We start from the raw sequence: 13769 nt of genomic DNA, 5'->3' as shown, positions 1-13769 counted from the left end.
AAAACAAAGAAACGACAACGAGACTCTTCGGCATCTTGTTAATAGGTTAGTGCCGGAAAATGCATAAATATGACATAAAGTATGTATAAAACATGTAGGTATTGTCATAAAACAAGCATGGAACATAAGAAATTATCGATACGTTGGAGACGTATCAATCTGGTCTTCAAAACTTTGTGGGCAGGGCCCGACACTAGGTATAACTTCTTCCTTGAACTTTCTCTCTTTCCCTTCTTTCTTGGTTTTCTTCTCCAATGGAGGCTATCCTAGATTTTTGTTACTCCACCTAGTGGTGGATGGATGGGATGTTTAACATCCCCCCTCCCTCATGTGCAATGTCCAAAAGGACCTTTGGTCATAATCCTAATGGGTAGTAGGCCCTTGCAAATGTTTGGGCCGCCTGAAAGGCTTCAATAGGCCATCTCCTCACATCCCACATGAGGAGGATACCCAGCACCTTGAACCATAATATTCACTAGGTTTTAGTGTGTAGGTTTATTGTTCTTTGTGGGGGTCTCGAGTCTTTGCTGGAGAGAGAGAGAGAGAGAGGTCCCTTGATTTCTTGCTGTTGATGGTTTCGCAGGGGCAGAAATTATGGTGTCTTGTAGGCTTTAGATTCCGGACAGCAGGGCCGAAATTCTAGGGCATGTTCCCGGGCCAAATTTCTGGTCCAAATTTTTTGAGTTTTGTCAAGTGGCGCAGCTCATAGATGGGGGCGGAAATAGGCCAGAAATCTGGTACCGGTGATTCTATCTCTCCGACCCAAGGCGTAATTTTTGGGGCAAGTTTCGAGGCCAAATTTCTGATCCAACCTTTCTTTAGTTGCATCGTGTGGCGCAACTCAAGAAGGGGGGCTGAAATAGGCTGGAAACTTGGTACACAAGATTTTATATCTCCGGCCTAGGGCAGAAACTCCAACCCCCAAGGGTTTCTTTTGCCCCTGGAGATTCCGGTCTAAAATAATGCCAGAGATTTCCGCCCACATGTACCTCCAACGTCTAGAAATCATGGGAGGCTATTAGTAGCCCCATCTTATTCCCGAAGGAGGTTGCCTAATTTTTCTCTTTCTCCTCCATTACTCTTGAGTTTAATATTCGAAGACTGGCTAGTTTCACGGAGCAGGTCAATGTTGGTTGTGTTTGCGTGGTTGGCATCCTCTTGTGTTCTTTGTTGTGCCGCCGGCGAGAGTGGGCATGGACCTATAGTGTTGTTATTGTGTGGCTTGGCCGCCTTTTGTATCGGTTTTGGACCGTTTTTTGCTAATTAACCAAACAAGTATCTTCTTCTTAATTAAAGGATGATGCAAAGCTTTTCCCTGCATTTAAAAAAACATATGTTATGTTATAGAAGCGACAATCAAATAACAAAGAACGAAAAGGAAATCGCAGCGGAGACATAAGATTTTAACGTGGAAAGCCCTCCAACACAGAGGCGAAAAACCATGAGCGTCAGCCAGCAAAACTTCACTATATCTACAAACGATGTGAGTTATATTATAATCTGATAAACCCTAGCCGGTGGCTTACAAGAGGTATATATAGACGGTGACATCGATCCGTACCGCTTCGGACCAAGCCTTCGGCGACGGGCCTCGTTCTGCTCGTCAGAAGTTAGCTGCCCTTTATTATGAATTTAGATCACAATATAACATGTTATAAATGTATTATATGGGGTAGTGACTTCAGGCTGAACTATGTAATATATTCTGCGGTGTTGCGTGTATCTTTGATTGCACGTTCTGTGAAACTTTTCTCTTACCTAACAGAAAAGTTATTATGGGTGCACCAATTGAATCTAAATTTCATCACATCTACTCTCTCCGTCCCACCAAAAGTGTCTCAACTTTATCAAATTTTGGATGTATCTATCTACTAGATAATGTCTAGATACACTCAAATTTAGCAAAGTTGAGATACTTTTGGTGGAACTACACCTAGGCATTCCTCGGGCTGGGCCAGGTTTTGGGCCGGGCCCAAGAAAGCCTGACTCTAAATTCCTACGCCCGAGCCCGCCCGCCACAACCTTCGGGCTTATAAATCGAGCCCAAACCTGGCCCGAACAGAAGAAAGCCCGACCCGACAAACCTGGCCAGAACTAAGCTAAAATTGTGTTTTCTACAAGCCCGAGCCCAGCCCGGCTTGATGTTCGAGCTCCAAAATCAGGCCCGAACCCGGCCTGACCCGGGATTTTTGGGCCGGTCGGGCTGCCCATGCCCAACTGTAGCCTGTAGGTGGGACGGGGGGAGTAGTATAAATGGAGAACGAAGTTGCACATGAAGTGTTCTTTTCAGTGTAGGTGATCCTCTAACACCAACACCTCCGATTAATTAGTAATTTCAGAGTAGTACTCACTGTGCTTCTTTTAATTATTGAAATCATCGTTTTCAGTAAGGCACTGGAGCGTATGCATGATCACACTGACAAATTGTGAGATGGTTGAAGACGTACAGGACTCTAAGCAATCGCTTTTTGCAGTAAAACATGACGTGCCAAATTGACAGGTAAAATTCAGACCTAGTGCCTATTCGCACGACACTTCGGATAATGTAAATACTAGCCATTTCTTTATCTTAATGAGACACATTCTTTCTGCAACTTTCATTAACTCACACTGGTTTGGTATGGATTAGGTTAGGAGAACTTTATCCTGTCCATTTGCAGTTTTGTAAAGACTAAAGAGTGACTGGTTGTTGGCTACTTAGGTCTAAGAGATATGAAGTTCATGAAAGGAAGCATAGAAAAATGCCACTACCAAATGATCAGTGCACGCTGAGCACAGATGAAGGGAGTAGAAGTAGAATAAACAGCTGTATGACATTTTCTATCTTGGAACTAGCAAATATTTTCTAATAGCTGTGCAAGGTACACAATACTAGCCTATCTCCCTTTTGTGGTTGTTATGTGACGACCTTTTTGTCCAATCCTGGATCCGGATCTTGGCACCTAACCTTGATAAGTATGCTTGCTTGCATAGGAAGACCACTTCAGTTCTATCTGTCACACTCCTGTTATTAGCCAATGTCCTTTGATCCTCAAAACAAGAGGAGCTAAAGAACTACACCACAACTCTTCAGCAACACCAACTACCTTGTATCATTATCGCATCCTATCCCATTGAATCTCTCCTTTAGTTTCTTATAGTCGTACAAGAATATAAGATTCCAAGTCACTCAACAGGAGAGCAAAACAGTATCTTTCTTACTCCTTGTTTACTGCAAGTTGGAAATGAATCTTGGTTTCCTTCTTTTCTTGGGGGTGAAATGTCTTCCTCCTCTGTTGATCCATTGATTTATATGAGCCGGCAAAATGGACTTTCGAATTCTAGACAGTCCTATCATGTCTCTGCAGATATTTTTAATAAAAGGCCATGTGCATCATCATGATGCAGAAGCCGGGGAATACCCCCATTTCGAAAAAAAATTATGTCTCTGCAGATATTTTTGGCACTTGTCATTGCTTCCGTGGATTACTACATAATAGAAAGTTCTTTCCCTAACAGAGGGTAACACAAGACTTTTCCATTCAGTTAACCTTGTCGGACTAACAGAACATACACACACGGCAAAGGTATAAGATTCCTGATATGAGCCATACAGGAACACCATATACAGCATGACGGCGACATGCCACAGCATTATTGGCATCCAAAGACTCTGCAGATTCCACCGGATCCCAGGTGCAGCAAGTTAAATAGGCCAGCATCGGTGAGATTGAATTGTCAAATACCATAAAGGGAGACGATGCCAATGTGTCGCCTTCATCGGCACAGGTGTGCACCCCCCAGCGAATCAGTAGTCCCCTGCCACATCTTTCTCCCCTATTAAGCCCCAGATGCTACGTCTCCACACCATCTTATCAATATCAGGGCCAGAGAATTGTTTCTTCTTCTTCTTCGCTCTATCTTGTTGCTTTCCTGTGCCATCGACTGGCATGGCTCGGAAATGCTCCAGCTGCGGGCATAATGGCCATAACTCCAGGACCTGCAGTGGCAACAACGGCGGCGGTGGTGCCGGTGGTGGGCTGAGGCTGTTCGGTGTGCAGCTGCAAGTTGGTGCTGCACCTCTGAAGAAGAGCTTCAGCATGGAGTGCCTCTCGTCGTCGGCCTACTACGCGGCCGCGGCGGTGGCCGCGTCGAACTCGTCGTCGTCCGTGTCGTCGTCATCGTCACTGGTCTCGGTGGAGGAGAACGCCGAGAAGATGGGCCACGGCTACCTCTCCGATGGTCTCATGGGCAGGGCTCAGGAGAGGAAGAAGGGTGAGTTCGTGTACTGGTTTCTTGAGCAGTTCGTTGGTCCGGTATACCTCGCTGACGCGCTTGATTTGCTATGCTATTTGATATTAATCATATTATAGTCTGTGATAGCGATCTAATCGTCATGATGTCTAAGGCCTGATTAAGAAAACAAATCCGAAGTTTTTTTTTCCCCTAGCTAGAGACTAAAGATCTGAAGATTCTTATTGATGCATGAGTGGTTGTATGACTTGTTTGTATCCAATTGTGCCATCAGTTGCTATCTGCTATGCCAAACTTGCAACTAGATAACAGGAAATACTTAGTCTTTCAGGTCTTAACTTTCAGTAATCATGTCTAATAGCTTGCACGAATCAGTTTGTTCTCTCTTCTTCACCTGAAGATGTCCAGTTACGTTGGGTGAACTAATCGTGTGACGCATGGCATCAGGGGTTCCATGGACGGAGGATGAGCACCGGAGGTTCCTGGCCGGCTTAGAGAAGCTCGGGAAAGGCGACTGGCGAGGCATCTCCCGGCACTTCGTCGCGACACGCACCCCGACGCAGGTGGCCAGCCACGCCCAGAAGTACTTCCTCCGGCAGGCCGGCCTCGCGCAGAAGAAGCGGAGGTCCAGCCTCTTCGACGTGGTACGTGCACGCCTCAAAACGCGAGCTGGAGTTGTGGACGTAGTAACAAACCAGCTGACATGCACGAACCTTCCTCTCTTTTCTTCAGGCCGAGAAGAATGGCGACAAGGCGGCGAAGGAGAGTCGTCCGAGACTGAAACACGAGACTAGCAGCTCCGTGGACGGGATGGCAATTCGGTCATTCCCTGCTCTGTCTCTAGGACCCAGCAGGCCGAGGCCCGACGCCGCCGTGCTTCCACCATGCCTGACCTTGATGCCGAGCTATTCGTCGCCGCCGGCCCCGTTGATAAGCGGCGCTGCACTGTCGATGGCGAGGCGTGCACCGAAGCTCCCTCCTTCCCTGGCGGAAAATGCAATTCCTCCTCCTCCTCCTCCTCCTCCTCGGCAGGCGCCAGACCTGCAGCTAAAGATCTCGTCGACCGCTGCTGCCCGGAAGACCGACCAGGCCAGCGTCGGTTCTTCGCCGACGCCGCGGACGCCATTTTTCGGAACCATCTGCAGGGTCACCTAATGGAAAAAAAGGAGAATGCTGAAGAGATTTGCTGGTAGACGATGATGAAGGGGAAGAGCTTTTGCTAGTGGCGTACAGTAATTAAGTCAGTATGCGTGCGTTGCTGGCGTTAACAAATGCCATCGATCCATGATCCTATATTGTCATCACAAGACCAAACTTTACCGGCCTAATTTAGCCATGCAAATAAACAAGGAACGGGCTATATCACCTCGGCATCTTTATGTTGACACAAAGGCGTCTCTGAGACTGAGTGGGTCTTGTTTCTAGCGCTGAGTCGATCGACATGGTGGGATAACATGAGCTCACAATATTCACCTGTTGGGTACGCAATGGATTTACAGACAAGGACGTCTAGTCTAGAATAACCAATCACTGGCTATCTCCGAGATATTTTTGCGCAACAATGATATAATCACGGTTTAAGCTGCCCTGATGAGGTAAACTTTGTGTAAATGTCCATGTCGCTGAAGATCTGGCTATGATCCTGATAATGCACCAATTATACTATATCTGATAACTGGCACCCAGAGCGACAGGTGGCGGCAGTGAGTTCGTTGCTTAAGTTAGCACGACAGACAGCAACGGTGGTTGGAGCTGCTCGCGACATGCGTCGCTCTCCCAATCGAAATGGATGCATTGCTCGGGCCACACACACGATCGAATTCTTTGCTATTCTATTGCAAAGGTTTCTACTCTGTCGTCATAGCAGTCCCGTCAGCTAGTACTAGTAGTAAGTAATCCGTTGCTTTGCTAATGATCATGCCATTTACCTAACAAAGAATCGGTGTCATTAGGTAGGCATAAGACGGATAAAAGGCGGCTGAAGATTTAGATTAGTGGAAGAGTAAAGGCGAAGGATGAGATACGCAACCCAGATTGCAGTTGTTGTTGCACGAACGTAGGCCCCTGTGCACATGCTGTGGAAGTGTTGTTAATTGACGTGCGAGAATGGTTATCAACCGATATAACTAAAGCGACGAGACAAGGAAACAATATATCAGACAAAGCTGGTGTGCTGTGCTGCCATCTTATCTTTGATCATTTTGATCCGTAGAGTATATGTGAGGATAAGAGCATCACTAGTAGTACCCATAAACTCTCAAACCCTCAAACCATTTTAAGGGTTGAGAATGGGCATTTTTTTGGCACGTTTAGAGGTTGAAAAACTGGGCCGTTATAAGTGTTGGGTTTGAGGGTTCTAGTCTTTGCCCCAACCCCAACCCTTCAAACTGTCATATGACATATCACAATTATCACTAGAAAAACACAAACAACATTGAAACAACTAGGAAATAAAAATCATTGATGCATGGTTTAATAGTTTACATCACAAAATCATCATCTTCCACCTCTCATCGGCACCGTCACCAAAAAGTTGCACCTCGGCGCCATCTCCTCCACACCGCCATCGCCTCAAGCACCTCCATAGGCGCCGGTGGTGGAGTCCTCCACACCGCCATCGCCACCACAACTCATCGGAGTGTCACCTCGAAGAGTAGAGGACGCACCACGAAGTAGCCTCTTCCTCTCGGCGATGTCCTCCTTGGTCTCCTTCCACCACGCCAATTGGTCTTCATCCATGTCCTTTTTGCACATCATCATGTGCTCCTTCTCCTCGGCCATGATCTCTTTCCATGCCTTTGCTTCCTTGAGCTTGAGCATCCTCTCCTCCATATCGGCCTTGCGCTTCGCTTGTTCACGCCGTGCTTCAACTTGTGCAAGCTTCACCTCTTTCTTCTTCTCGGTGATAAGAAGCTTTGTCTCCAATGTCTTCATTGTCAATGTCTCCCTAGACTTCATCATTTGCTCCATCTTCTCTCTTAAGTTTGACGCCTCTCCTTCCATCTTGATCCTTAGCTTTGCCTTCTTGGTTCCCTCGGGCTTGCACAAGTTCCACGCATCCACTAGGCGGTGCATTCATCACTTGGTCCATTGCCGCACTCCAACGAGCACAACACGGCTTCATCAACTCCCATCGGCCTTGAAGCGACCGGTATGAACGAGAGATGTACCCACCGGTCTTCGGCTTGATCTTGCAATAGGTGTCTTCTATACGTTGCCAATATCGTTTACCGGTTTGATCGGTACCCGTGCTTGCATCCATCCCCACGCTTGCCCTTGGGCCCAAGCGACGGGCGTTTGGACGGCGCCGTTCTCCGCGGCTTCACCGGGGCGATGGGGGCCGGGGCCGGGGCGACGGGCCCCGGGGTGATGAGGCAGGCGGCTGGACGACGTGCTGGCTAGCACGCCGCCGCTTTGCTCCGACGTGCGTCGCGGCCACCGTCGAGGCGACCTGCGCCTCGCTCGGGCGGGCGGCGGCTGCGGGACGAAGGCGGTCGGGCGACGGGGCCGGCGGGCGGCGGCCGACGGAGGCGGAGCGGGGCGAGGCGGCGCCGCCATGGCCGGTGGAGGTGCGGCCGAGGCGGAGCGGGGAGGCGGGGGCCAGCGGAGCAGCGGCGGGTGGCGGCCGACGGAGGCGGAGCGGGGGGAGGCGGGCCGGCGGCGCGGGGCGGGAGTTTGGGATTGGAAAATTTCCCTCCCGCGCGACGAGGAAGAGGAGTGCGGGTTGGGTGCAGTTCGGCCTCCCCAACCCTCACTTCTACAGGTTGAAATCGTGTTTGAGGGTTGGACCTCTAAAATTTTTCGAGGGTTTGAGGGTTTAGGGGTTCTAGTCTACGCGTCTCTCGTAAACTGTAAAAAAAGCAGTTATTTTTTAGAGTTTGAGGGTTTAGGGGTACTAAGCCTTTTCACTCATGTGTTTTCCTCCTTTTGACAACAGACTGATCATCTCATGGATAAACTAGGAAAATAGATCGGATATACCAAGAAGACTGAAGTGAAGTATGAGAGAAAGGCCTTTGGTACAAACGACGTTGCATCAAAGTACTCTGAAGTTATCATCTCTTGCTCAGACTTTCACATCTCGACGTCTTTGATAGATAAGAGGTTACTAGCCGAGTGGAGATTTGGTGCACATCTGAATCGTTGATCTTTAATAAAAAAAAATAGAATCATGTTTCTGAATTTTTAAAAATTATGGGAATTTAGAAATAATGTGTATTTTAGGCTACATAAAAAGATAGAAGTATAAATTTGAGTATAGTGATTTTAAATCTAAAATACACACTATCATTTTTCCGTAGCTCGGAGTACAAAACATATGTCGGATACATCATTAGCTACTTTTAAGATTTTCATTCCCAATTTTTTGAAACCTACAAATATAATTTTGAATTGTATAATATGCAGGAGCACCCAATCTTAGGAGCCAAAAGGATTTCCTGCTATTAGCCCAACTTTATAAATAAAACCCCAAAGGGTCAAAGTTCAAACAAGGTTTGGAACAGTCGGAACAAATCGACAAACAAAACAACAACGGTGCAACAAAATAAGTCAAGATTGGCGGTACTGGCGGGGCTTGACAAGATTGTCAGTGGAGAAGCAATTGGGTGTCTCACTTACTCCCTCCCTAATGGTCTATAAAAAAGGAAATGGATAGATTCTGTCAACACTAAACCCGTCTTGCACCAACAATAACACCCCAGGGCGTGTCGGATTCTATTGAAGTGGTCAACTTATGCCCAAGCGACAAAAGATTATGGAATGAAGCAACAACAACATCCAGACCTTGTGACAAATGCGATGGTGATCGGGAAGGTGGAATTCGAGTACTGTCACTAGAGGCAAACAAAGTAGGCATGTAATTGTTAGAAATATTTTTGATTCTAATTTCTAAATTATCATGTAATTGGCCCATGAACCTTCTAACTTTACTTTGCAAGAGACAAAGCTCCAAGGCGATTGACTCCTTCACTTCAACATGCCCAGGAGAATACATGCTTGGACAATTTTCCTAATGACCAACAAATGGCACTAGAGGCGGAATATTGATGCTCTATCCATGTCAAAAACATAATCACTTGTACCTTCTCCCTTTCGGCCGCTATCAACATAATTGGGACGGACATTTGCTTCAAGCTCACAAAGGTCTACGGGCCAGCTGGAGGATATCTAAAAGAAACATTCTTTGTGGTGTTGGTGGCGGCTAAGCGTACCACCGAGACAAGTTGGCTCATTACTGGCGAGTTCAACAAAATTTGTCATCGGGTTAGAGACAAGAACTATGCCAATGCAAACCGTAGACAAATTGTTAGAATCTGAACTGCATTTAACAACTGCGACCTCAAGGAAATATATTTGCAAAACCGTGGATTCACTTGGAGCAATGAACAACAAGATCCCACTATCAACAAGCTTGACACCTATTTTTGCAATGAAGAATAGGTCATCACCTTTTCCAACCACTTCCTTCACGCTTTATCGTCGTCTTTGTTTGACCATTGTCCCATACTCCTTGCAAATGAAAATGACCCGAAGAAAGCCAAAACCTCCCGATTAATTTTTTTTGGATTAAGAAATATGGCTTGGATGTTGTCAGCGAGGTGTGGAATAGTGATTGTAACCATGCATACCCTTGTTAACTTCAATTCCAAAAAAATAAATAAAAAATGAGCCAAACTCTAAGCCGTTAGAGCAAAGAGCTCTTCTCCAACACCAACGTAGAGCTTCATATGGCTTTGGAAATCAACATTCCTTTGGATGTGGCGCAATAGAGTAGAAATGTAAGCAATGAAGAAAGAGATCTTAGATTGAGTAAAAAAGAAGAGTTGTTGCTCTTGAAAGAATTAAAAAGAGGCAAGCCTTGAGGATCACTAACCTAAATTAGGGGATGCAGATACTAATATTTCCATCTTGGTGTCAATGGATGGATAAGAAAGAACCTCATTCACTTCCTAAAAGACAAAATAATGGTTGGGACACAGCGAACAATCGAAAGTAGAGAATCATCCATAACCATTAAAAAAACATCAACAGAGTCCCCCTCGGACTAAAATCTCAATTGGGTCACCGACAAAACAATGTGACGTTTGTGGGTTAGTGAGCCTTCCACGGAAGAGGAGGTCAAGGCAGCGGTGGATAGCACAACTAGTGACAAAGAACCAAACCTGGATGGTTTGTTGGGCATCTTTTCTAAAGCTTGTTGGAGCACAACAGATGGATATGATGGCGGTGATTAACCAATTATCACGCCTTCATACCAATAGTATTAATTGGCTCAACTCCGCGAAGCTTGATTTCATCCCAAAAATATAATACATTGAGGGTGTGACAGACTTCCAATTCATTGACCTCATTCACGCAATTGCAAATTTTATATCAAATATGATAGCCTCTTGTAACATCCCTGGATTAGAGGTAACAAAACCGGAGAAAATCGATATGTCCATTTCATTCATGCATAGAAAATCCATGGAAGTTTCACGCTTTAATTAGAACATGTCAAAGTGATCGATGTTTCGTTTATGTTGATTGAAATTGACTTAGGTCATCAACATGAGAAGAGCGCTGAGTTTCGACATGACCTTTGTTGATTTCGAAGGTTGTGGGAAATTTGTTCCCTAGACTTTGCATCATTGGCAAGGCTACAAAATCAAGCAAGCATTTGTCCTTATCAATAATAGATCACAGAAAATTGATAGGAGGGACGATTCTTAGGATAGTATAGAAGTGCTATGCTAATTCATCGTAGAATTGAAAACCCAAAAGAAATAGCATATGTTCATAATACAACCTCTAGACACAAACTTTTGCATCACTACCAGAGTTAATATCATAAAGCTAGATATCTTTACTATAACATCTAGAATAGACATGGATGATCACAACAATTTGCAGCCATCAAGTGCATCATCAAGCCTAACACTTATTTTATCTTATTACTTAAACTCAGTCATGAGTTCAATGAAGCATCAACTTATCACAAGACATGTATGTCTGGGATGAGTAAATCATCAAAAGGGGGCACAATTCATGTACAACAACAAATATAGAAAATAGAGCAATATATAACAAGCTCTAGAACATTACTTGGGGTCCAGGAATCACTCTTAGGCCAATCTCAATTAATACTATGCAATACTAGTATTAAATCATTTGATTAGTGGTTGCCAAACATCACAAGGAGTTATATTATTACCTAGACAATACCACCGGTATATAGGAATCGTTTCTCTAGCAGAAACAATGAAACTAGAACCTTGATGTACTAACAACCATCAAGATCAAAACAGAGCTTCACATGGTACCACCATACTTAACACAACCATAGGCAGAGTGGGGAAGGAATTCGCTCACAGTGCAATAGATGGAGTAGGAAAATAATCGATGCCGGGTTGCGTCCATGACACCGTCCCACCAGCACCGAGGCTCCAATAGGTGGCACGACAACGTTTTCGCAATAGCACCACAACACGAGCAACATCAGACCACATCACCACAGTAGCAACACGAGTTCAAGAACACACTACACCAACATCACAACACCGAGAGACAAAGATAGAGTAGTTGGGCATGAGCTCACGGACAAGATCATGGGCAGCAAGCTGCAGTAGGGGTAGTCGACCAAGAGGTCGATGTTGGAGATGGGTTTGAGTAAGAGATGGAGCAGCAGAGGACGTGAGATTCGAGACCGATGACCACTGTGTCCACATCGACGAGCCACAACTAGGGTTTGCTGCAGGGCACGTGAGAAGGGGCGGATCGAGAGGGTGCATACATGGAGCCGAGGGAGGAGAAGCAGGCAGAGACTCGTCGGCGTGCAGCAGTGCCAAAGGTGACGGGCACTAGCCGTAGCAGAGGCAGTACCACCGTGAGTTCAAAGGCGAACACAACAGATGGCAATATATGAATCAAGATGGGGGAAATGCAGAGCATGGAGAGGCAGACCTTAATCCATCTCGATGGCGTTGGAGAGGCCAAGAGCGGCCAGGAGGGGTGGTCATGTGCGCGTGAGCAGAGAAGAAATAAGAGGATGAGGGAGAGATATAGAAATGCCAGAGAGAGGGTCGGATTGGTCCAGGGGTTTGACCCATGCCAGCCAGGCCGACTTGGTCGGTTGGGCCAAGCCTGGTTGGGTCAAATTATGCTTTGCCCATTTTAACCAATTATTATATTATTATTTCTTAAAATACTTTAATTAAAGAAAGACATACGAAAAACAAATAGATATATTTTTGACAAAAGAAAATCCCTAAATAGAAATACAAAAAAATACTTAATTTATTCAAAGAACAAAAATATGAATTTGTTTTACTTTTAAATGATTATTTCCTATGTTTTAAAAATATCAGGAATTAAATTCTAAACTTTATATTCCTTAAATATTAAGGAAACATAATTAAAATTCTTATTCACTTCTTATTTTGCCCTTAGCTTCCGCAACCTATCTCCCTCCAATCTTCGGCCGTTGACTTTCCCGAAAAGGCATTCATTCATTATTCGTTCTAAGGTGGATTCGAACCACGTTTGGACTTCGAGTCCAAACGGCCCCAGCGAAAGAGGATTTTCAGTCCCGCGCTTTCAGAACCTCCAGGGATTTCTCCACTGAACACCCACACAATCGGGATTTGATGAAGTAGCTACGTTTTTCTTCTTATTTGATTCGGATACTGTAAATATACTGTCCATCTTTCTCTTTAGTTTTCTCATTTCTTTCTCCTCAACCTATCTCCATTGGATGTACTTACGAAAGAATAATATAACTTGTATTTAATCCTTTATCCGCAATTGTTTCTTTAATTTGCAATAGCAATTACTAATTTGACATGATAACCGTTTAAAATGTGACTTAAAGTCCTAGAAAAATATTAAAGAATTGGAGAACATTTTCTTCATCTATCTTTACGGGTTATCAAGTAAAGTATAAATACATGTTCATATTATATTAAATGTTTGCATGCCCTACATGCAAAATAAAGTATTCATTTCATGTCTTCAATCCTAATAGCTCTTATTTCATCATAGTTGAGAAAATATAAGCCTAATGCGACTATCTTAGAATCCTTGTCAAACAAATGAAATGCATATTCCTAGTATACTAAAACTTCGTAAACTTTAGATGCAAGTTAAATTATAATGACATGTATTTATCTATAATAACAATTAAGTGTTCTAGTAGTCAAAAATCAATGTGAACTCTAAATTTCTACTTTCAAGTCGACCACTTAATCACCACTCCATCGTTTAATAAAGCTATTCTGAACTATAAAAGCAACCATGTATGGTAATGTCAATGCACCTTACCTTAAATGATCATATTAAAACAAGCATATGAAAGTACTAGAGGAACCCTAAGTGCTTCCTTATATGTTACACCTAAAACATATTCAATGACAAAATAAAAATATGGAATTACTCTAGGAATCTTAGCTTGATTCCTTATATGTTACATACAATATCTATTCATTGATCATTAAAGATTAAATTAACCCTACATGAACTATTTTTTTCTAATATCTATTATTCATTAAGAAACATGT

The 13769-nt window shown here is 44.3% G+C and overlaps 1 protein-coding gene across 1 annotated transcript; it reads left to right on the top strand.

The window, feature by feature from the left end:
* The first annotated feature begins 3741 nt into the window (after positions 1-3741).
* On the top strand, positions 3742-5598 carry LOC127341508 (uncharacterized). The gene is made up of 3 exons (XM_051367378.1): positions 3742-4254; positions 4681-4877; positions 4966-5598. The coding sequence occupies exons 1-3, from the start codon at positions 3831-3833 to the stop codon at positions 5386-5388; spliced, it is 1044 nt and encodes a 347-aa protein (XP_051223338.1). The 5' UTR covers positions 3742-3830; the 3' UTR covers positions 5389-5598.
* The last annotated feature ends 8171 nt before the right edge of the window (positions 5599-13769 follow it).

The sequence above is a fragment of the Lolium perenne genome, chromosome 3, assembly GCF_019359855.2.
Source record: "Lolium perenne isolate Kyuss_39 chromosome 3, Kyuss_2.0, whole genome shotgun sequence".
Classification (NCBI taxonomy): domain Eukaryota; kingdom Viridiplantae; phylum Streptophyta; class Magnoliopsida; order Poales; family Poaceae; genus Lolium; species Lolium perenne.
The sequence above is the reverse complement of the archived record's forward strand: the minus strand, read 5'-3'. Positions and strand labels throughout refer to the sequence as shown.

What these genes read in the sequence shown, in the direction of transcription:
- LOC127341508 (XM_051367378.1), top strand. Translation starts at nt 3,831, where the DNA reads ATGCTACGTCTCCACACCATCTTATCAATATCAGGGCCAGAGAATTGT. An exon ending in GGCTCAGGAGAGGAAGAAGG is followed by an intron (nt 4,255 to 4,680) that starts GTGAGTTCGTGT and finishes GCATGGCATCAG; the next exon opens with GGGTTCCATGGACGGAGGAT. An exon ending in GGTCCAGCCTCTTCGACGTG is followed by an intron (nt 4,878 to 4,965) that starts GTACGTGCACGC and finishes TCTTTTCTTCAG; the next exon opens with GCCGAGAAGAATGGCGACAA.